Raw genomic sequence first — 24,579 nt, 5'->3', positions numbered from 1 at the left:
ACCCACCATTTTATTTACTAGGGTGTCTGCTCTAAGAAAATATATGTTTGGGGGTTCACTTTAATTTCCTAGCAAAAAAACAGATTTTTTTAATGTGAACAAAAAGTGTCAGAAAAGGCTTGGTCTTCAGGTGGTTAGAAGAGTGAGTGATGTGTGGCATAAACCTCTAATGCTGGGCATAAAATGACCGCGCAATTATCGTTTGAATTAGTGCATCGCTGTATAGCAAAAAAGGCATAAATTACAGTATCTATACCATAGTTTGTAGACGCTATAACGTTCACACAAAGCAATCAATATACACTTATTGGGATTTTTTTTACCAAAAACATGTAGCAGAATACATTTTGGCTTAAATTTATGACTAACTTTGAGTTTACGATATATTTTTTATAGCTGAAAGTAGAAAATATTGTTTTTTTTTCAAAATTTTCGTGGTTTTTTTGTTTATAGCGCAGAAAATAAAAAGCGCACAGGTGATCAAATACCACCAAAGAAAGCTCTATTTGTGTGAAGAAAAGGACGTAAATTTTGTTTGGGTACAGCGTTGCATGACCGCGCAATTATCATTTGAATTAGTGCAACGCCAAACAGCAAAAAAAGGCCTTGTCATTAAGGGGGGTAAATCCTCTGGGGCTCAAGTGGTTAATTTTGAGGATTATGGCTTACAGCTAGTCAAAACCTAAAATTCAGTATCTCAGAAAATTGGAATATTACAGAGGACCAAAAAAAGATTTTTTAATACAGAAATGTTGGCTTACTGAAAAGTATGTCCATGTACAGCATAGTGTGCACTCAATACTCTTTTGGGGCTGCTTTTGCATGAATTACTGCATCAATGCAGCGTGGCAGAGAGGCAATCAGCCTGTGGCACTGCTGAGGTGTTATGGAAGCCCAGGTTGCTTTGATAGCAGTATTCAGCTCGTTTCCATTGTTGGGTCTGGTGTCTCATCTTCCTCTTGACAATACTCCCAAGATTCTCTATGGGGTTTAGGTCAGGCGAGTTTGCTGGCCAAGCAAGCAGAATGATACCATGATCATTAAACCAGGTATTGGTACTTTTGGCAGTGTAGGCAGGTGCCAAGTCCTACTGGAAAATGAAATCAGCATCTCCATGAAGCTGGACAGCAGAGGGAAGCATGAAGTGCTCTAGAATTCCCTGATAGAGGGCTGAGCTGACTTTGGACTTGATAAAACACAGTGGACCAACACCAGCAGATGACATGGCTCTCCAAATCATCACTGTGGAAACTTCACACAGCACCTCATGCAACGTGGATTCTGTGCCTCTCCACTCTTCCTCCAGACTCTGACCTTGATTTCCAAATTAAATACAAAATATACTTTGATCCGAAAACAGGACTTTGGACCACTGAGCAACAGTCCATTTTCTCCTTAGCCCAGATAATACGCTTCTGATGTTGTCTCTGGTTCAGGAGTGGCTTGAAACAAGTAATGTGAAAATTGTAGCCCATGTACTATATACGTCTGTGTGTGGTGGCTCTTGAAGCACTGACACCAGCTGTAGTCCACTCCTTGCGAATCTCCTCCAGATTCTTGAATTACCTTTGCTTCACAATCCTCTCAAGGCTGTGGTTATCCCTGTTGCTTGTGTACCTTTTTCTATCACACTTTTTCCTTCCACTCAACTTTCCATTAATATGCTTGAATACCGCACTCTGAACAGCCAGCTTCTTTAACAATGACCTTTTGTGAATTACCCTCCATGTGGAGGGCGTCAATGATTGTCTTTTGGAAAACTGTCAAGGTCAGCAGTCTTTCCCATTTAAAGGTGTTTTGAGTTAATTAGCTGATTAGAGTGTGACACCATGAATCTACAATATTGAATTTTCACAATATTCTAATTTTGTAAGATACTGAATTTTGGATTTTCACTAGCTGGAAGCCATAATCATCAAAATTAAAAGAAGAGATACTTGAAATATATCACTCTGTGTGTAATGAAACTATATAAAATATGAGTTTCACTTTTTGAATTGAATTACTGAAATAAATTAACTTTTTGATGATATTCTAATAAACTGAAATGCACCTGTACATCTATTGGGAACGGCTTTCCTGTGCTGAAAGCGCACTCACAGCACAGTAACTCACAGTAAGACGTCATGGGCAGCTCGCTTCTGTAGCAATCGTGCACACCGAGATGGACGTGGTCATCCATCTTGTTAAGAATCTTCCATTTTGTATCATTTCTACTCCCAAATCAGCTTTCCTCTTCCCCCCTCCCTCTCTGTTGAGTGACATGTGGTCTGTTTGAGGCAGATCACAGGCAGCAAACTTATTGGGAGGGCGTCATAGTTATAAATCCTACAACTAGCTGGTGCCCCTCTGCCTGCGAGACTCTTGCTGGAGAAGGGGTCGTAAAAGCCATAAACCGAGCCCTCACTGAGCTTCAAAAGACATTCCAGGGAGTCGTAAAACAGACTTACATTTTAAAACCCAGTTTTCCATATAATTTTATATCTCCAAATAGGAAATAACACAAACATGGAGCACATATTCAGATGGCTCACTTTAATACAAATCGCCTGGTATATTACACCCCCTGACATACACAGGGGAGCAGAAAATTATCTCTCCTTAACCATTCAAGCAGGTATGTCATATTTCATATCTAAATGTTCAGCAAATGATTCTGGGTATTAATATAGTCGTGGATAGAATGTTATATGTACCTAGGAAAAGTTATTGGCCATAATATTAGTATTGAGGCGATTGGTTCTCTGCTTCAGGGAGACACCCTGTGGAGTTCCTAGAAAAACTAAGCTAAGCCGAGTTGAAGAATCTCCCTTTTAAAATTGGAACTTTGGAGGATAAGACCCTTTTGGCTCTGAAACCTAATCTGCTTAACCCAAGGCTGAAGGCAAGTACTTTATCTAAATTCCTTTCAGTTACCTCTTTGCTGTGCTATTGTTCTCTGTATATTTAGATATATATATTGGCTACATCTTTTTCTGTAAATATTTTTTATTGCACACTTGACCTTTAAAAGCTCTTTAATGCGAACTAAGAATCCCTGCCTCTGAAAAGCTCTACTGTGTGTGTGTTTTAAACTTCGGTATATCTTTGCCTGCGGTGACAGTGGTATACCGACGGTTATTCAAACAGTGTTATTGCTGATACTGCCGAGTTTCCTTTTTCTCTGTACAAAAAGGAGGTGGTGGCAGTGTGAAGGGTTAATTGCGTAATTAACCTGCCCCAGTAACAATCGCTCTCAGGCTTCAGGTACACAGGTTGTGGTCCATTAGCTGGAAAATCGGTGTGCAGGGTGCAGCTGGGCGTGGCATTGTTATGCACGTGACAGCACAGTTTTAGATTGGCTAGTCCTTCGGTCACAAGTTTGGTGAGAAGGGCTGGGGTCTGACGACGCAATCGTCACAGCCTTCAATGCATACTTGCGATTGCGTGGTTTCGATGTCAATCACATCGGTCACATGACCTGAAAGGCTGCCTACCGGTATTTAGGTCCTTTAAAAGAGCCAAGGGATGATGGCAAGGACTTTATTAGCAGATAAGGTCAACCGCCTGGACATAATTTCTAGCATGCTGTTAAGCACATTTCATTTATGGACAAGACACAAGAACTCGCCAGATTTCCTCTGCCACCTTGTGTTCATATAACAGGGTAATTTCAAATAGACGACCATTCATGCATTAAAATTAAGAAGACTGTCAGTGTAACTTGAATAACAGAAATGGAAATTCTAACATGCGGCCACAACACTCTTCTGAACATGCTCACCCCAAAATTAGGTACTCAAGTCTAAGAAGCCATCTTCCCATCCGCCAGCCCTTGAGTACATCTGCCCAACCAGGCCCTGCTCTCTGAGTGTATACTAACAAAAAGTGCATAGCTTAAAACATACATATGCAATTATTCACAGGTTAAGAAATAATAAAACCAACAGCTCTAAATTGTCACAAGTGAATGGAGTCCATATGATATAATCAGAAATAAGTAAAGTTCACTGTAGCAACACGAATGCTCCACAAATGCTGAATAAATGTCTGTGTAGAGTTCAGAATGGCACACCAAACCACTTAAGAGAGCAAAAAGCTCTCAGTAAGAATATATCAATCAGCATGAACTCCAGTGGAAAGGGACTGAGCGTCTCTTGACCACTCATAAATATAGTCATTTTCATCTGGTAAGCAGTGCGGTGTCAATCAGAACACTACTAGACAATTAGCCATCAATTGTGGAGCATTGATGTTGCATACCGTAATCTTTACTTTTCAGATTATATCTTATGGACTTCATTTGCTTGTTGCTGCACTTAAGATTTAGAGTGGTTAGTTATTTTTTGCTATTTCTTAACCTTTGAAAAACTGTAAATGTATGTTTTAAGCACTGCATTTTTCTTTAGCCACTTGCACTCCTGAGGATTTACTCCCCTTAATGACAAGGACTTTTTTTTGCTACTCGGCGCTGCACTAATTCAAATGATAATTGCGCAGTCATGCAAAATTTACGTCCTTTTTTTCACACAAATAGAGCTTTCTTTTGGTGGTATAATATCACCTGTGCGCTTTTTATTTTTTGCACTATAAACAAAAAAAAAAAAAAAAAACACAAAAACTTTGAGTTTACGATATATTTTTTTTAGCTGAAAGTAGAAAAAAATTGTTTTTTTTTCAAATTTTGTCATAAATTTAGACCAAAATGTATTCTGCTACATGTTTTTGGTAAAAAAAATCCCAGTAAGTGTATATTGATTGCTTTGTGTGAAAGTTATAGCGTCTGCAAACTATGGTATAGATAATTTGAAATTTACACAGCTTTTACTTTCTGACCGCCCATCACATCTCTTGAGGTGCTAAAATACCAGGATAGAACAAACACCCCAAATGACCATTTTTCGGAAAGTAGACACCCTAAGCTATCTGCTGAGAGACATTGTGTCCATGGAAGATTTATTTTTTTTCCACAAGTTTCTGGAAAATGACAAATGTTTTTTTTTTTTGTTTTTTTTTTTACACAAAATTGTCATTTAAATTTATTTCTTGCACAAGCCATGGGTATATGTGGAATTACACCCCAAAATACATTCTGCTACTTCTACTGAGTATGAGGATACCACACGTGTGAGACTTTTTGGGAGCCTAGCCACATACAGGAGCCTGAAATCCAATGACCACTTTGAAAGCCTGAAGGTGCGTAACTTCTTCACTTCCTCACTACCTATCACAGTTTTGAAGGCCCTGACATGCCAGGACAGCACCAACCCCCTCCCAAATAGCCCCTTTGTGGAAAGTAGACACTCCAAGGAATTTAAAAAGAGGCATGGTAAGTATTTTGCAGATCTAATTTTTTCCTCACAAGGCTTTGAAATATAAAAAAGAAAAAATATGTTTTTGTTTTCTCTTTCTTCATTTTCCAAAAACTTGTGGCAACAAATGAGATCTGCAAAATACTTATCAAATTCCTTGGGGTGTCTACTTTCCAAAAATTGGTCATTTGGGGGGGTTTGGTGCTATTCTGGCATTCCAGGGTCTCCGAAACTGTGATAGGTAGTCAGGAAGTGTAATGAGGAAATAAAGCCCTTTAACCTCTTGCCGTCCACCTGCTGTTTATAAACGGCAGGGCGGTGGCAGTCCAGGGGCGGGTTGCCGTTCATAAACGGCACCCGCCTTTTCTAGCTGTGCACGCTCCCTGGGAGCGCGCACCACCGCGATCCGGTGCCCGCTGTGTCCTCCGGACACAGTGAAACACCGATCGTCGGACGGGACCTCTGTATGAGGTCCCGGTCATGTGATCACTGATTGGCGAATCAGTGATCACATGCAAAGTAGTAAGCAAGATGTCACTTGTGACATCATTGCTTACTACGTGTGAAATCTGTGAATGATTACAGAGGTCACATGGTACAAGGCTATTCACAACAGCCTTGTACCATGTGACAAGCTGTGACCACTCACAGCTCACTCAGTAATTCTCAATGACTGCAAGAATGCAGACAGAGAGAAAGAGTAATTATTGCTTTTACATCCTATATAGGTGTAAAAGCAATCAGTGTAAAAAAAAAAAAAAAAAATCTACATCACCCCCCACAAGTAGTACAGTGTCGCCATGGTGACACTGTACTGCTAGGGTGACAGTATGTAAAAAAAAAAAAAAATAAAAATAAAAATACAAAAAAAATAAAATAAAAATTAAAAAAAAAATGTTTAAAAATAATAATTTTTGGTTATAAACTAATTTGGATTTTTTTTTTACTAAAAAAATAACGGAATAAATTTTGGCCAAGATTTGTGATGAAATATTATTTATTTGCAAAATTTTATTTAAAAAAACACTTTCAAAATTTTTGGACTTTTTCATTTACATAGTAAAAAAATAAAAATCCCAGCGGTGAATAAATACCACCAAAATAAAGCTTTATCTCTCTAAAAAAAAATGTTAAAAAATTCATATGGGTACAGTATTGCATGACCGCGCAATTGTCATTCAAAGTGTGATAGCGCTGAAAGCTAAAAATTGCCCTGGACAGGAAGGGGGTAAAAGTGTCCGGACAGGAAGTGGTTAAATGCCTGAAGGTGCTTATTGGATTTTGGGGTCCTGTACTTGGCTAGACTGCCAAAATGTCTCTCACCTGTGGTACCCCCATACTTGGGAGAAGTAGCAGAATGTATTTTGGGGAGTAATTCCACATATACATATGGCTTGTGTGAGCAATAAATTATTTAAATGACAATTTTGTGTAATTTTTTTTTTTTGTCATTTTCCAAAAAAAATATATTCTATTGATTCAATATGCCTCTCAGCAAATAGTTTGGGGTGTCTACTTTCCAAAAAGGGGTCATTTTGGGGGGGTGGGGGCGTTTTATGCCCAGCATTAGAAGTTTATGCCACACATCATTCACTCTTCTAACCACCTGAAGACCAAGCCTTTTCTGACACTTTGTTCACATTAAAAAAATCTGTATTTTTGCTAGGAAATTAAGGTGAACCCCCAAACATTACATATTTTTTTTTAGAGCAGACACCCTAGTAAATAAAATGGTGAGTGCTGCAATTTTTTATCTCACATATTACTTACACAGCGATTTTTCAAACGCAATTTTTTTGAAAAATATACACTTTTTTAATTTTAATGCACAAAAATACTATATATTGGCCAATTATTTGGTATGATATAAAAGATGATGCTATGCTGAGTAAATAGATACCAAACATGACATGCTTTAAAATTTTGCATGCCCTGTGCAATGGCGACAAACTGCATACATTTTTAATATCTATAGGCAGCGCTTTAAAAGCCTTTACAAGCTACCATTTTAGATTTACAGAGGAGGTCTAGAGCTATAATTACTGCCCTTGATCTGACGTTCATGGCGATACCTCAAATGCATGGTGCAATCGATGTTTCCATACTGGCACAGGGTCAATGCTCATGACCAACAAATGTGCCAACAAATATAAAATATATATGCCGAAGCATAGGGGCCATGCACCCACTGGCCACCCCAGGCCCCCATGCTTTGGCATATATGCTCTTTTTTTAACTACGGATGAAAAATCTCATCTGACAGCACTGCACACACCTATTTATGTCTATTCTGAAAGCAAGACCCTGTTGCTGTCAGAATAAACAGGTCAGTGCTGCAGTTTGACATTCCTGCAAAGAAATCAACAATGGTTAACAATAAAACAAACTCAATAAAACAACTTTATAATTGAAATATCTCTGCAAGGAAAAGTGTGTGATGGTATGCCCACCATTAGAAAACCTCCCCGCATCCACCCACTAATGGTAGGCACACATGAAATGTGCCAACAAATATAAAATATATATGCCGAAGCATAGGGGCCATCCACCCACTGGGCACCCCAGGCCCCCATGCTTCGGCATATATGCTCTTTTTTTTAACTGTGGATGAAAAATCTCATCCAACAGCACTGCCCACATTGATTTATGTCTATTCTGAGAGCAAGTTCCTATTGCTGTCAGAATAAACAGGTCAGTGTTGAAGCTGAAAGCATTCCTGCAAACAGAAATTATTAACAATAAAACAGTAAAAGTAAAACAAATCACAAAAATAACAAAAAAAAAACCTATTTTTGGTTTTTAAATTTTTTTATTTTTTGGGGGGGGGATTTGTACTTTAAATTTTTTTTTTTTACTTTTTTTTTCAAACTTTAAACATTTTTAAAACAGATGGTAGGGTCTCTCCAAATGCGATAGCCAGTTTCCTGACTGCCTAACATCTTTCGAGACCCTGTGTAAATGTGCCGTGAACTGTGCCGTGCTGTACCCTATACTAATAGTTCACTAGTGTATGGTAGAGGCGGAAGCAGGGCTTGACGCAGAGGCCAGGTTGGCCAGGACAGGAGGGACAACAATAGCGGCTGTCACGCCTAATTCCACGTTTGCTGCAGACACGACATCTTTTTTGGGGTGTTCTTTGGGTTGGGGTACCAGGAATGGTATCGGGAAAATGTCTCTCATGCAGCCGGCTAACTGCATCTGGGATGGGGGTTTGGGGTGCAGCACCTTCTGGATACAAAAGGGCCCTGATGATCTCTAACTGGAATTTTAGGAAGGATTCACTATGTCCAGTTGCTTTGAAGAGAACAAAAGCGTTATAAACAGCCAATTGAAATAAACAGACACTTTTTTGTACCAGCGTCTGGTTTTTCGGGAAACTAAGTACGGCTTCATCATCTGGTCATTGAAGTCCACCCCTCCCATGTTAAGGTTATAATCGTGGACACAGAGGGGCTTCTCAACAACACCAGCTGCCATGGTAATTTGGACGGTCAAATCTGCGTGAATGGAAGACAGGAGGTAAACATCCCGTTTGTCCTTCCACTTCACTGCGAGCAATTCTTCGTTTCTCAAGCAGGCTTTTTCCCCCTTTCTAAGACGGGTATTTACAAGCCGTTGGGGGAAGCCCCGGCAATTAGGTCACACAGTGCCACATGCGCAAATTCCCAGTTTGAACAAATCTCTAAATAGTGGCACGCCTGAATAAAAATTGTCCACGTATAAGTGGTACCCCATATGGAAAAAGGATGACACCAAGTCCCAAACTATCTTGCCACTGCTCCCCATGTAGTCTGGGCATCCGGGGGGCTCCATGTGACTATCTTTTCCCTCGTAAATCCAAAACTTACATGTATAGCCTGTTGCCCTCTCACAGGTCTTATACATCTTGACCCCATATCTGGCACGCTTGCTGGGGAGAAACTGTTTGATTACAAGGCGGCCAGAAAATTGAATGAGGGACTCATCGATGAAGATGTTTTTATGGGGAGCATACATATCTGCAAATTTTTGGTTAAAGTGATTTACGAGGGGCCAAATTTTGTGGAGCTGGTCAAATTCAGGGTCACCCCGAGGACGACTGAGTGTGTTGTCGTAGAAGTGCATAAATCGCATTATCATCTCATATCTATGCCTGGCCATGGCAGTAGAGACCACGGACATATGAACAAGCGGGTCTGTGGACCAATACAACCGCAATTGATTTTTTTTATTAATGCCCATATTGAGGGTTAGGCCGAAAAAAACTTTAAATTCGGAAACCGTAATGGGTTTCCATGCGAATGGTCTGGCAAGGTTTGAATTTGGGTTGGCGCCGATAAATTGTCGTGCATATAAATTGCTTTGATCCACAATCAATGCATAAAGATAATCTGTGAAAAACAGCTCAAAAAAATAAAAGGGGAGTATTTAAATTTGCTGTTTCCACCTGAATTCTGGGTTGGGCAGTGAAGGGGGAGAAGTGCGGGTGCTGCAGAATTTGTGGGCTGCCAATCGAGATTTGCAAGCACATCCGGAAGGATACTAGGGGCTCTACGGCCTGTCTGTGAATTCTTGATGGCCGCGGGACACTACTTGTGCTTGCCACACCAGCTTGTACTGCACTTATGGGACTCGCCACGTCACCAAGTGATACTGCAGTGCTGGTATGTATAAAACCAGGATGTACTAGGCCGCTGGTGCTCGCCAGTTCACCAAAAGGTAGTGCGGCACTAGTACTGACACTCTGCTGCATATGAGAGTCATCATGCATTTGTACCACCTCAGCAACCTGGGAATGGGGTCAAGTACAACCGATCTTAGCAGGGACCTCTTCTTCGTCGTCTGAGCTATCTGTCAGGGTGCCGCTGCTGTCTATAGGTTCGTATTCTGAGCCCGATTTTGCCAGTGAGTCTTCCCCTTCGCTCTCACTTGACATGCTCAGAATCCTATAGGCCTCTTCACTATAGTACCTTTGGTTGGACATTTTGGTCACAAAATTTACAGGTACCTAGTGTGACTCACGGGAAAAAGAGCGCCTGGCTGTCAGGGACTGCTTGAACCGCTACAAAAAATTTACCGACAAGTACTAACAGAGATCAGGCCTGATTCTGTGAACACTGCGGTTTTGTGTGTAATGTATCAAGTGACAGTTATCTACTGACACTGCACTTGCTGGGGGAGAAGGGGGGGGGGGGCGTAGGGGCTAAACGCAGGTGCTGGCAGGTGTCGGGGCTGATACAGCTAACACTGCGTTTTTGGGGATACTATATTAATGTGAACACTGGTATAGCGCTGATCTGATTACTGGTGTACTAGCAGGCAATCTGGCGCTATCTGGGAGGGGCGCTAATACTATTTGAAGTCGCCAGGGACACTGATACAGTGATCAGTAAAAATCTGTGCACTGATCAATGACACTGGTGACAAGGCAGTGAAGCCATCAGGGGGTTAAATGTGTCCTGGGTGTGTTCTAACTGAATGTGTAGTGCTTTTGTACTCACAGTTCTTCGGTCTTCTTCTCTGTCTGGGACGAATGTGCGCCCCCTGCCCGCGAAAACCTCGGGAGCGGGGAGCAAGTTTTAAAACGTGCTTTTGCGCAGCTGTGCCGCCCTGCAAACGTTTTTATGCAGTGGCTGGGCGGCAAAAGGTTAAGTACTGTATGTTGGGTATCACAACTTTAGTGCTGGTGGCTTACTTATATATTCCATTTCAACTAAGCGCAGATTTATAATGGTCTCTGAGTGTATAAATCCATTCCATTTGCTCTGTACTGTAGGCAGGGGCGATAGACAGGCTTCATTATCTGGGAATGCAGCAAAAGGGGAGAGATGCAGACAAAACGGAAGAGTATGTAGCATTGGTAGGAAAGGAAGTGGGTGGCAGATGGAGAGCGACACTGTGAAGAAAGAGGTTATATGAATCATGATGACAAAAAGAATCCAAGACTGCAGGCAGAAAGCAGGAGATACACTTCTGCAAAATGAGACCTACTAGAAGTGTAAACACTGAGAAGAGAAACAGAGCAGACAGGGTGTTGGGGCATGCTGACTGTGCATCCATAATGACGAATGGGTCTGAGCAGCCCACAGAGCTATAAAAAAGCAAATAGAAAAGGCTGTTCTGTTTTTATATTATAGATTAAATAAAAGCTTTGCTTTAATTGAAATCACTTCCCGCATTGGTCAATTTAAATTTTTTACCTGTTCCTTCTGCTTGTTAGCTGCCGTAATCTTTATTTGTTTAGTGGGAATATGATCCAATTCCATGTCCTCTTCATCATCATGCTGTGAAGATATCTAAAAAGACATACAATTATAAAGCACACACATAAATTAGGCCTTAATCTCTTACCATCTTTGCAAATGTTAATTAAAATACCCCTGGCCAGCTCCCCATGTCAAAAACAAAAAAGGAATTTTGACTTACTTGTTAATTCTGTATCTTTTGAGTACAGGACACGGGCAGGACATGATTGAACACTAGCTGAAGATTTGCAGGACATGCTCTCAGGCACACTCCAATAACCCTACCCAACTCATAAGTCCTCAGTTTTTCTAGCAAGCATTGCTAAAAAAGGAGGGAGAGAGGGGGCAGGGTGGGGGGGGGGGGGGGGTTCTCCGTGTCCTGTACTGTACTCCTAGATTCACATTTTACAAGTAAATCAAAATTACTGTTCTCTTAATCCAGTACTTGATAAATCCCAGGGGCAAGATCGCCATGGTGACTAGAATTTGTGTCATCCTCTGGCAAGCACTGGAACACCACTTTACTGATCCACATAAAACCCCATGGCTTAATTTCTGTTCTGAACATTAAGACTGAAATTTTATAGATAGGCAACTCCTATCCTCATATTGACTAGTGGTTCCAAAATAATAACTAGAAAAGCTACAATTTCTGGGGAAATTGTGTGAAGTGTTCTTGCCTCCACCAGTAGTCTACAATTAGAGTGGGCGGAGTAACTGGGTGGAGTGGCTTGAGTAACTTGTGTGGTTGGAGTGGCTGGAGTAACTGTGAAAAGGTTGGACTGGGCAGAGTAACTTTATGGAGTGGGCAGAGTAACTGTGTGGAGTGTTTGGAGTGAGTAAAGATAGTAAACATTACACTAACCAATTGATTGATCAAATTTAAAAAGTGCACATGGCAAGCTTGATAGAGTGAGAAATGCATTTCAACTTTTAATTATATAGCACATCAAACGGTTTTAGTTTAAAAATTATAAATCCTACACCGAAGAGCTTTATATTGTGAGAATCACAAGACCCAGACCTACATTTTGAGGCATAGTATGTCTTTGAAATATTAAAAATTAAGGCACGGCCGATAACAGATCTGAGTACCGGCCCCGTTGCCGGTACCATGTGACCTCCTGTGACCAATCACAGCAGGTCACATGACAGTTGTATACAATGGATGGCTTCATTCATGACATCCATTGTATACTAGTGTGTCTAGCTGTGAATGGTCACAACCACGACCACTGTCAGGATATAACGTTTGCTTGAGCTGCTAGGGATGGCTAAAGGCCCCAACGATGTCCACTGCCACCCTCTTAAAAGGTTCGTCAACCACAGGCAGAGGTTGTAATGGGGCCCTGTGCACATCTCCTGCCTTGCCAACTCGCTGGCAGATAACACAGGACCGACAGTAATCAGCTATGTCAGTGAGCATGGTAGGCCAGTAAAAGGTGTGAACTAATCACACCCTGGTCTTCGTGATCCCCAGGTGCCCTGCTAAGGGAATTTCGTGAACCACTTTCAGCAACTGTCCTCTAAATTGATTAGGCACAACAAGCTGTCTCCTACCAAGATCAGCCCCACTTCCCACGGTGGGCAAGTCCTCCCTATACAGCCTTCTTTGGTTCCAGTAAACCTTTTGTTTGTCATTCTCCGCAGGGGGGTGATTAGCCAAACTTCTGAGCTGCTCCAGGGTCTAGTCTGTCTGCAGTGCTGCCTCAAAGGTGGAACTACAAGTCCCAGCCAGCGGTCCTGTAGCAAACAATGACAGCTGCTGAGGCTCAATGGAGGCAGAGTCAACTGGGTCAGAAAAATGGGAGGGGTCAGAGACATCCTCCTGCTGTTCTGAGACCAGAGCCTGTGCCTCAGCCGCCCTTGCAACACTGTGGGTGACCACTAATATTGGTAATGCATCATTAGTATCATTATCATCATTATGTACATTTGTAACATTAGGTACACAGGAGTTCATTACCTCCCCCTGCAAGGGGATCTCCTTTGCTTCTCCAGGTGATGGAGAACTCTGAAACCCCACTCCACTCCCAACCTCGTCCATCCAAAGGTTGTCCAGATATTACCAACATCTGCACACAGTACCTTGCTATGTCCAGAGAGTTCCAGGGGGGCATCCGGAGTGTTCTTAGCAGGTGCGTAGTAGGAGATAAGAGTGCCTAGATCAGCACCCAATAGGACGGCTGTGGGGATTTCATCCGAGACTCCCACCTCCCTCATCCCCCTTCCTGCACCCCAATCGATGAACACATAGGCACAGGGTATGCGGAAACGGGTTCCCCCCACTCTGGTGAGGGTAAGGAACTTTTTGGGGATGATGTCCTTTTCCTCTATTACCTCTGGTCGGACTAAGGGGACTTCAGCTACGGTATCACGGAAACCAGTTACGGTCCGGTTGCAGACTATGACTGGCTGTAGGTTGGTGCTAGTTCCCAGAGGTTTACCACTGACAAACAGCACGGAGGAAGAGTTGTGGGCCAGTGATGTCATCTTCTTCTGCTCAGGACATTGCGTCCTGAGATGTCCGGGTTTCCCACAGGTGCAACATCTGCGGTTGTCAGTCAGGAATAGCTTGGTCCCAGGTACTGTAGGTATTGGGTGATGGGAAGCTTGAGTCACCAGCGCAGGAGGGGTTGCTATGGGTGATTTCCCTGCCTTCCGGCCATTCAGAGGAGCCTTGCGGTGGTCAGACACCCGCGTGTGGACATAGGAGTCTGCTGCAGCTTTGGCAGATGCGGGTTCTCTCTCCAATACAAACTGTCTGAAGTAATTGATCTCGTATCAGGAGATCCTCCAGGGACTCGGAGTCAGCTTTCAGTCCTCTGGCCCACTGCCAGAATGTGGTGCGTAAGCGACTTACCACATCCGTGTAAGTGTCCCCAGTTCCCTTTTGCAAGGAACTAAACCGCTTGTGGTACAGTTCCGGGGTCAGCTGGTACTTCCAGACGATGGCTTCTTTTAGAGCTTCATAACTGTCGTCCTGCCCCTCTGGCAATTCGACAAACGCATCCAGGGCCTTGCCTTGTAGCCCTGGTGTCAGGTACCGAGCCCATTGTGCTTGGGGCAGATGGTACTGACAACAAGTTTTTTCACATGACAGTAAATACATGTCAATGTCACAGTCTTTTTCCATCACTGGAAACGTCCGGAGAGGCGTCCCTGTGCTCTAGGAACCCGAGGTTCTGAGCCTGTCGCTGCTGCTTAAGCCTAGCCATCTCCATTTCATGCTGACGATCAGCTTCTCTCTCAGCCTGGCATTCCTCTCTCTCAGCCGCTGCTTGGCGTTCAAGGAACTGCAAGTATGCCAGAGGATCTGTCTCCTGGATGTGTTTCAGGGCTTCCTGCATCTGAGGAGAGTCTCTGCTGGTTACAGGCACTCCAGTGTTGGCCTGCTCCTGCTATGGCATGGAGGTGACATGCTGTGGTACTCCAGTGTCAGTCTCTGTATGCCCATCCTGCAATGCCGTATTTGAGCCACTAGGATAGGAGGTGGCGGGAACCCCTTCAGTTCCAGGTTCCCCCGGGTTCTGGTCTGCCCGGCTATCATACTCATGTAAGTCATAAATCAGATTTTCACGAGTTTTGCCACAGACGTCAATGCCTCGTGACGCACATTCAGTACTTAAATCAGTGTTGCTCATTTTCTTGTATTCTGCTAAACCAGGTATAATTGCAAGCAAAGGTAGAATAGAAAGCAGAAAAAGGAAGGATCTCTATCTATCTATATTATGCACCGCTTGCCTCTAAGGACTGTTTCCACAAAGGTTACAATCCTTCAATGCAGAGCTAACTCCTAACACTGCACTGAATACCCTACTGCAAACTATCCCACGTACGCTGCCAGCCAATATGTGACGGGCGTGGCGTCAGACCCCCAACCCTTCTAACCAACCTGTGACCAAAGGACTAGCCAATCTAAAACCGTGCTGTCACGTGCGTAACAATGCTACTCTCAGCTACACCCTGCACAAAGTTTTTCCAGCTCACTGGACCACAATCTATGTGCCGCAGCCTGAGAGCGATTGTTACTGGTTCAGGATAATTAACCCTTCACTCTGCCACCACCGCCTTTTTGTACGGAGAAGGAGGAAATTCGGCAATCTTAGCAGTAACACTATGATGTTTGAATAAGCGTCTGTATACACACGGTCACCGCAGGCAGACGTATGCAGAAGTTTATAACACAGTAGCGCTCTTCAGAGACAGGGATTCTTAGTTTGCATTAAAGAGCTTTAGAAACAGTTCAACACTTTTCAGAAAATAGGATTTACAGTGAGGAACAGAAGTATTTGAGCACCCTGCAATTTTGCAAGTTCTCCCACTTAGAAATCATGGAGGGGGTCTGAAATTCACATTGTAGGTGCATTCCCACTCTGAGAGACAGAATTTAAAAAAAAAAAAAAAAAAAAAAAAAACCCACAGGAAATCACATTGTATGATTTTTTAAGAATTTGTCTTGCACTGCTAAACATAAGTATTTGAACACCTAAGAAACAGCAAGAATTCTGGCTCTCAAGGACCTGTTACTGTGCCTCCGTACTGTACTGTTACGGTGGAACTAAAAAGTCCACCTCTACTCAACTCATTAATCTAACTTGGTAGCACCTGTCTGAGCTCTTTAAAGACACCTGTCCACCCCACAAGTCAGTCAGATGCCAACTACTACCATGGGCAAGACCAAAGAGCTATCAAAAGACACCAGAGACAAAATTGTGGACCTCCACAAGGCTGGAAAGGGCTACGGGGCAATTGCCAAGCAGCTTGGTGAAAATAGATCAACTGTTTAAGCAATTGTTAGAAAATGGAAGAGGCTAAAGACGACTGTCAGTCTCCCTTGGACTGGGGCTCCATGCAAGATCTCACCTCGTGGGGTATCACTGATGAGAAGAAAGGTGAGGAATCAGCCCAGAACTACAAGGGAGGAGCTGGTCAATGACATGAAGAGAGCTGGGACCACAGTTTTAAAGATCACGGTCGGTAGAACACTACGCTGTCAAGGTTTCAAATCAAGCATTGCACGGAAGGTTCCCCTGCTCAAGTCATCAGATGTTCGGGCCCATCTGAAATTTGCCAATGACCATGTAGATGATCCAGAGGAGGCATGGGAGTAAGTCATATGGTCAGATGAGACCAAAGTAGAACTTTTTGGTCTAAACTTCACTCGTCATGTTTGGAGGAAAAAGAAGGATGAGTTGCATCCCAAGAACACCATCCCTATTGTGAAGCATGGGGGTGGTAACATCATGCTTTGGGGGTGCTTTTCTGCGAAGGGGACAGGAAGACTGCACTGTATTAAGGAGAGGAAGAATGGGGGAATTTATTGTGAGATTTTGAGCAACAACCTCCTTCCCTCAATCAAGAGCATTGAAGATGGGTCGTGGCTGGGTCTTCCAACATGACAACGACCCGAAGCACACAGCCAGGATAAGCAAGGAGTGGCTCCGAAAGAAGCATATCAAGGTTCTGGAGTGGCCTACTCAGTCTCCAGACCTAAATCCAATAGAACATCTTTGGAGGGAGCTGAAACTCCGTGTTGCTCAGCGACAGCTCTGAAAGCTGACAGATCTAGAGGAGATCTGTGTGGAGGTGTGGGCCAAAATCCCTGTTGCAGTATGTGCAAACCTAGTCAAGAACTACAGGAAACGTTTGACCTCTGTAATTGCAAACAAAGGCTTCTGTACCAAATATTAGCACTGATTTTCTCAGGTGTTCAAATACTTATGTTCAGCAGTGCAAGACAAATACATTCTTTAAAAATCATACAATGTGATTTCCTGAATTTTTTTTTTTTTAATTCCTGTCTCTGAGTGGTAATGCACCTACAATGTGAATTTCAGACCCCTCCATGATTTCTAAGTGGGAGAACTTGCAAAATCGCAGGGTGTTCAAATACTTCTGTTCCTCACTGTATTACTATACACACATACACACACATTGTGTATATATATATATATATATATATATATATATATATATATATATATATATATATATATATATATATATATATATATATATACACACACACACACACACACACACACACACACAGCAGAAAGATAACAGAAAGAAGTTTAGAGAGGTAGAATACTTGCCAGAGTCCTTGTTTTAAGCTGATTCAAGTGTCATGAACAAAAGGGTACCGTTTCTCCCAAAGTTCGTTCCTGATGTTAAAAGGGAGATCTCTTCTACTTACTTCTCCAGGCCTGACAGCCTATTTTGTAGTTCCCCAGCAAGGGGTGTCTCTGAAGCCAAGGGCCAATCGCCTCATTTGGGGAGGGGGGTCTAGGCAGACACCCAAGCTAGGACAAAAATCCCTCCCAAGTTATAACATGGTCAATAACCTTCTATAGGTACATGTAGCATCCTATCCACTGGTAGGATAATATGCAGAATGATATTCTGAACACCCAGACTTCACATATGACATATCTGGCTGTGCCGGTTAAAGAGATATCGCTTTCTGCTCTCGGGTAGGCATAATCTAGGGGTGTAAGGTATCAGGCGACTTATTTAAATGACCTCTCTGAATATATGTTTTGTTTTATTGTATGTTTTTCCAACGAGAAGTTATGAAAGTGTATGAAAACATGGTTTCCAAATGAGATGTTTTACTGCTATTCCGGAATGCTTTCAAGTCCAGTGACTGGCGGGTTTATAGCTTTACGATCAGCTCCGGGCAAGAGTCTGCCAGACACTGGAATCAGCTAATTGGGTTTACAACCAAGAAGTGTATCCAGCTGTGCCCGATGCACTCCTGAAATCAGCCACACCAGACCACCTGCCATTCAACAGAAAGGGAGGGAGGGCAATTTGGAGTGGGAATGACAAGATGGAGGATCTTTAGCAAAATGGATGTTCACGTCCATATTTGTACATACAATTGCTACAGCACCCGCTGCCACAATTTGAAAACAGTGCAGCCATGTGGGGCTCTGCCCACACAGTAGCACCATTCATTGCAGTTTCCTGTGAACGAATTAGACTTACAAGTACCATTAGCTATTGCAGCTTACAGCTTGTAGTTCTCAATGAACTGCGAGAGCACTGGTGAGCGCACTTGTAGTTCATTGATTCTTCCTGCCATTTAGAAACTGCCTGCCCATATCAGAGGTACGGGCAGAAAACTTGCCGAGAGTCTGTAGAATCCTAGCATTGCACCTGTGATCTGCTGATTGTGGGTGAAATGCAAGACTGCAATGTAGTAAGAAAAAAAAAATACAAATAACTTATCTGCAAAAAATGTGCATTTGTCTTTTTTTTTTTTTTTTTTTTTTACACAAGGTGAATGTATACTTTAAAGTACAGTTAAAGGCTTCATTTTGGATTAAAACCAGGTGAGTATTTGTTTGGTTTATTTTTTTAACAACTACTGTATGCAGTGGTGTATTTTGGTTTTGTGCTGCCCTAGGCAAGACTAAAATCGGGGAACCCCCCCGCATCTAAATTTGTCCCACCCTTTCATCTGCAAACTCCACCTCTTCCTATTAGCCCCATCATTGGTGTCAGTGGGAGGCATAGTGCCCCATCATTGGTGTCAGTGGGAGGCATAGTGCCCCATCATTGGTGTCAGTGGGAGGCATAGTGCCCCATCATTGGTGTCAGTGGGAGGCATAGTGCCCCCTCATTGGTGTCAGTGGGAGGAAAAGTGCCCCCTCATTGGTGTCAGTGACACCAATGAGGGGGCACTATTCCTCCCACACTAACACGAATGATGGGACACTATTACTCCCACTGACACCAATTATACTTACATCGCTGTGCTGACCCCTGCTCCAGCCCGGGCTCCCTCCTTCAGGCACGGATACTTACCCACCAGCTGTCTTCCTTCTCCAGCTGCTCTCCTACTCCTCACCGGCTCCAGCTGCTCCCTCACTCGATCTTCAATCTTCGCGCTGCCGCTCAGCTCTTCTTCTCCAAGCTACCGGTCTTACCTATGTACTATTATGCAACACTCTTAGACCAACTTCCGGCGTGGTTTGTCCCTACTGACAAATTATGGGTGCAAATAGAACAGAATGTGATCCCTAATAAAGACCTACAGGCCCTACTTCTGGCCAGATCGGCTTCACCTAAAATATTAACCACATTTTTACCATCTATTACCGCAACATTGGAAGCTTGGAAAATGGGATTGAAATTAATGCCCAATTCCTCTCCTAAACTGCACATTAATATCCCAATCTCTGCATACGAACACTTTATTCCAAACCTTAACACTAAACCTTTGAGGGACCTGTGGGTATAGTACATTTGCAGAAATAAAACAACCCGTCTCAAGTAAAAGGTATGCACCCTTTTGTTCAGATAAGGGGATTCCTTGGCACGGCTTACAGTCCTGGCTGGAAATAGACTCCAAGCTATGGCACATCATAACCAACCCTATTAGAATGAATAAAGGAATTTCCAAATTTTATAAATTTTTACATTATGACCGTGATATTTCCACAGTAAATAGCATAGATCGGTGAAAAAGGGATTTGCAAAGATCCTTTACAAAAGATGAATGGGAGTACGCCTTGAACAGTAGTTAGAGTATTTCTAGGTGTACTAACCACTAGGATCGGTCTCTGAAAATAATACATCGTAGCTACTTTACCCGATATAAATTAGCTAAAATGTACCCCAACACATCATTATGTTGGAGAAACTGCGGCGGAGAAGGGAATATACACCACATTTTGTGGAAATGTCCTTGTCTACAATTGTTCTGGCGGGAAGTCTTCCCGCTTATTTCCAGGGTGTTGGGTACATTTGGCCCTACTCAACCTTACTTTAAACCTTTTCCCTAGTAAATATAGAATACTAGGTCACATTCTTATCGCTGCTAGATTGGCTATTACTAGTAGATGGAAATCGACAAACTCTCCCTCCATTTTAGAGGCAAGTCAAAGAGTACAGACACACTATGTGTACAAGAGGGCCTTAGCGATCAGTCATCACTCTATTGAGAAGTTTGAAGCGAAATGGTCTCACTGGAAAATTATCTATGCCATTTAATATTTCTGTATAGAACTGACTGCAAGATTTTCATAAAGAATGATGTGAATGCTCTGTTTTCTTATTGCTCATGTGGATGCTCTTTTATTCTCTCTCTCCTCCCTTTCCTTCTATCTGGGTTTTGCTTTCTTTCTTCTTTTCCTTATATCACCTATGTGTATACAGTTTGGAGGTCGGGTTCAGGTGGGCCCGCTCTTTCGGGTCTAATGCGAGTATAATCAGAAAAATGCTATGCATATCTAATATGTTTTGCTCATGTACGACCACTTGGATCAGTAGTATTACCTCTCTATATAGGTTATCCTGATAACTTATACATATATTGGTCACGACTGAGGAGCCACTGTTGTGTTTTTGTTTCTTACTTCTTTGCAACTTTACGTATGTATGTATGTATGTCATGGTGCTAAGAAAAAAGATGTACCCATCCTCTATTCTGAACCTGCACTGTTCATGTTATGCTTGTGTTTAAAAACCAAAGATGGAATTTGATGTAAAGCAATACAGAGGAAAAAAAAAAAAAAAAACTTATAGCACCTAAATCAAATCACAGCACATCAGTCCTTTTGAGGTCTCCCCTCACGGCCATGATGCTAGACCTCTTTACACTTGCCAGACTATGTCCAAGGAAAAAAAACAATCTCCTGGCATCACATGTGTCAATACAAGTATGCTCTACGTTACAGTGGACATGAAATTTAACCAAAATCAACGAATTTCACCTAACCATTTTAACAAACTAGACTAAGATAACTAGAGAAGTATGGCTTTAACCTGTTTGGCAGGAGGATGGTTGACAATATTTATTCTCATTCCTTTCATGGGGCGAGTTACAACGGAGTGGCTTAATTTCTGTTGTGGAATCTGGGGGAAAAAAAAGAAAATAGTTATGGTAAATCCAACTTTTATTCAGTAGTCTTCCATGTCAGCATAGGAGAGATAGAGGCTTCTCTCATTAGAGCAGAAAACACATTGGTAGGTCAAAGGCATCTCTAAATTGTTCACCCTCAATATATCAGAGAATCAAAAGGGGGAGCATGCACTGCACAAGAGACAGTCATTTGCTTGATAGCTGCATAACACTCTGAGAAGAAACAAAAGGAAGAGTGGATGGGATTTTGAACGGTGCGGAAACCTCTCAGAACAAACTCAGAACACACAAATGTAAAACCAGAACTGTATTATAAAGTCATATTAAAATATTTTTGGGGGCTTCTGGTATGTGACTTCCTGTACTCCTGTATGGTTTTTACGCCACAGACATTCTCCTGATTGTATATCTAACTGGTGCACGCTTGTTTACGTTGTGGGCCTAGATAGTGTTATTGATTTGTATTTTCTCTCTTATGTCTGACAATTCTGTATGCTTTTGTCATTTTAATTCAATAAAAATGTATTATGGAAAATAAAAATGTTTTAGGTTCTACTCCTAAAAACCATTGGTAATATCCAAAGCAAACCAAAATCAGCTTACCAGCCCCCAAGTCCCCTCCCCTCATACATCAATGTAAATAACGGGCAACAGTGAAATAAAGCCAAACAAACATAAAACCATGAAGGAGGTGCTGATGTTCCAATGTGTTTCCCAATCTTAGCTTCTTCAAGGAAAATGGGGTGCAACTGAATATGTAAAGCAGGGCGCCCTGCTATATTCCTTTTGCATGTTTCCTGAGGGATTCCCTACATCCTTGGCGAGGGGCTGCTGGTGACTGTGTATATGTCATAGCTTCCCCACTGTCCATACATCTTTTCATTCAGCTACAATTCGGAGGGACTGATCACTGTATGCATGCATTTCTTTGTATGCCGACTGTGCGTGGTCGGCATTGAGGGGGGAGGGGAGATGTGGTGTTGCCATGGTAACCTGCTGCCAAGTCTCGGGTTACCACGGCAACGAGAACGCGCCCAACTCTGTATATAATGCCGGAGCGGGCCCCGGCTGCTCTCTCTGCTCACCCAGGTTGCATCCCACTGCCTGCTGCTGTGCAAGGTCTGGCTGTGGCCAGACCCCACAGACCCACCCCCATCCTCCTTCACTGATGGACCACAAGCCCCAGGAGATCCCATCTCAAGGCTGTTACTGACCTCCTAACCCTCTCTGCCCTGAGCCACATCCTGTGTACTGGATTAACCCCATTGTGTCCCGACCTCTGCCCTGTGTTGGACTTAATCCCTCTGCCCGCAGACTCCAACTCCTGCAGTGCCCCATGGCCTATCTGCCCCCTTCTGTCCCAAATTGCCATCCTGAAAACCCTACTGTATTGCTGTGTCTTTTGTTGTTCTGTGGACTATCTGTCCTATTGTCTGCACCCCGATAAACTCCCCCATAAACGCCTGCACATCAGGTTCCGTATGTTCTCTCTCTGCGCTCCCAGTTCGTCACACATTCCATCTGCATTTGAGCACTGGATAGTCTTGTAACACTTACAAGGGGTTTTATATACAATTGCAACTGAATATGGCTGCGGAGGAGAAATATAGCACATAATACATGCATATAAAACATGCCAGTACACTACATGTGATTCATGAGATTAAACTTAAGGTAACAACTTATAATCAAATCAAAAAGATATCCCCAAAGGGGTATAGCTTGATCTAGTAGAGACCCCACAATGCACGGCTCCAAAGATAGAAGACAAGAAAATGGAAGAAAAGCGGAAACGACACCCAGCAATCTGGCCAAGGGCCAAGAGGGCAGTGCAAGAGGGGGAGAGAACGCACATCAATCCTGGGTAAGTATAAACCTATGTAAAATGGAGATAGGGGCATTTAGCCTCCAAAAGAGACCACACAATCCATGTAAATAAATAAAACGGGCCTCGAAATGTACACTTGCATGTTCGCATTGCATTTGGTGAGTGGAAATAACATGGGGGTGAGTGTGTCCCAGTCGCTGCATTGGAGGAGGGGGTGGGCAGGCCGCCAATCACCGGGCCTGCTGTAGAGGGCTCAGGAGCCATCACCTAGCAGGGGGGCCTGGCCAGCAGCTTCATACTTCATGTAGGATTTCCAGCCAGCTGGCACACTGTAGATCGCGGTGGATTTACACACACACTACCCTGTGCTGGGATGCAATAAGGCTCCTGCTGTTGGCCTGGTAGAGTGATTCGGCTTGCCTTTCACACTGCCTGACTTCTTCTGCATGCAAGTCAGGCAGAATATGAGCACTGGCAGACTGGGAGCAGCTGGTTGAAACTGAAGTGATCAGTGTACTGGTCCACTCAGCAGCCAGCTGAGTCTCTGGCAGAACACACACCTTTCCGTATACCCTGACTTGTGCCTATTTCCAGCTGCAGATTTGTTGGTTGCACATACATGTGAATCTCCCGCTCCATCAAATCCCAAAGGTGCTCTACTGGATTGAGATCTGATGACTGTGGAGGCCACTGGAGTACAGTGAACTCACTGTCATGTTGAAGAAACCAGTTTTAGAGGATTTGAGCTTTATGACATGGGTGCATTATTCTGCTGGATGCAGCCATCATAAGGTGGGTACACTGTAGTCATAAAAGGATGAACACCGTCAGCAACAATATTCAGGTAAGGCCATGGCATTTAAATGACGCTTAGGTACCAAGGGGCCCAAAGTGTGCCAAGAAAATATCCCCCACACCATTACACCACCAGCCTGAGCAGTTGATACAAGGCAGGATGGATCCATGCTTTCATGTTGTTTGTGCCCTACCATCTGAATGTCGCAGTTGAAATAGAGACTCATCAGACCAGGCAACATTTTTCCAATCTTCTATTGACCAATTTTGGTGAGCCTGTGTGAATTGCAGCCTCTGTTTCCTGTTCTTAGCTGACAGAAGTGGAACCCAATGTGGTCTTCTGCTGCTGTAGCCCATCTGCTTCAAGGTTTGACTTGTTGTGAGTTCAGAGATGGTATTCTGCATATCGTGGCTGTAACGAGTGGTTATTTGAGTTACTGGTGCCTCTCTTTCTTTCATCTTGAACCAGTCTGCCTAATCTCCTATAACCTCTGACATCAACAAGGCATTTTCGTCCACACAACTGCCACTCACTGGATATTTTCTCTTTTTTGGACCATTCTTTGT

The 24,579-nt window shown here is 43.0% G+C and overlaps 1 protein-coding gene across 2 annotated transcripts in view; it reads right to left on the bottom strand.

Moving 5' to 3' along the window:
- Positions 1 to 24,579, bottom strand: part of POLDIP3 (DNA polymerase delta interacting protein 3) — a 322,558-nt gene that overhangs the window by 224,631 nt on the left and 73,348 nt on the right. Inside the window, exons 3-4 of one of the 2 annotated variants that reach the window (XM_089657904.1) lie at positions 21,293 to 21,382; positions 11,471 to 11,566 (exon numbers count right to left, since the gene is read on the bottom strand). In XM_089657904.1, coding sequence (XP_089514030.1) covers positions 11,471 to 11,566; positions 21,293 to 21,382 — 186 coding nt within the window. The remainder of the gene's footprint in view (positions 1 to 11,470; positions 11,567 to 21,292; positions 21,383 to 24,579) is intronic. The other variant, XM_089657905.1, reaches the window with a different exon arrangement.

The sequence above is a fragment of the Staurois parvus genome, unplaced genomic scaffold (genome assembly GCF_062004578.1).
Source record: "Staurois parvus isolate SC_StPar_1 unplaced genomic scaffold, SC_StPar_1.0 ptg001039l, whole genome shotgun sequence".
NCBI classification, from domain to species: domain Eukaryota; kingdom Metazoa; phylum Chordata; class Amphibia; order Anura; family Ranidae; genus Staurois; species Staurois parvus.
Note: the sequence above shows the minus strand (reverse complement) of the source record. Positions and strands in the feature narration are given on the sequence as shown.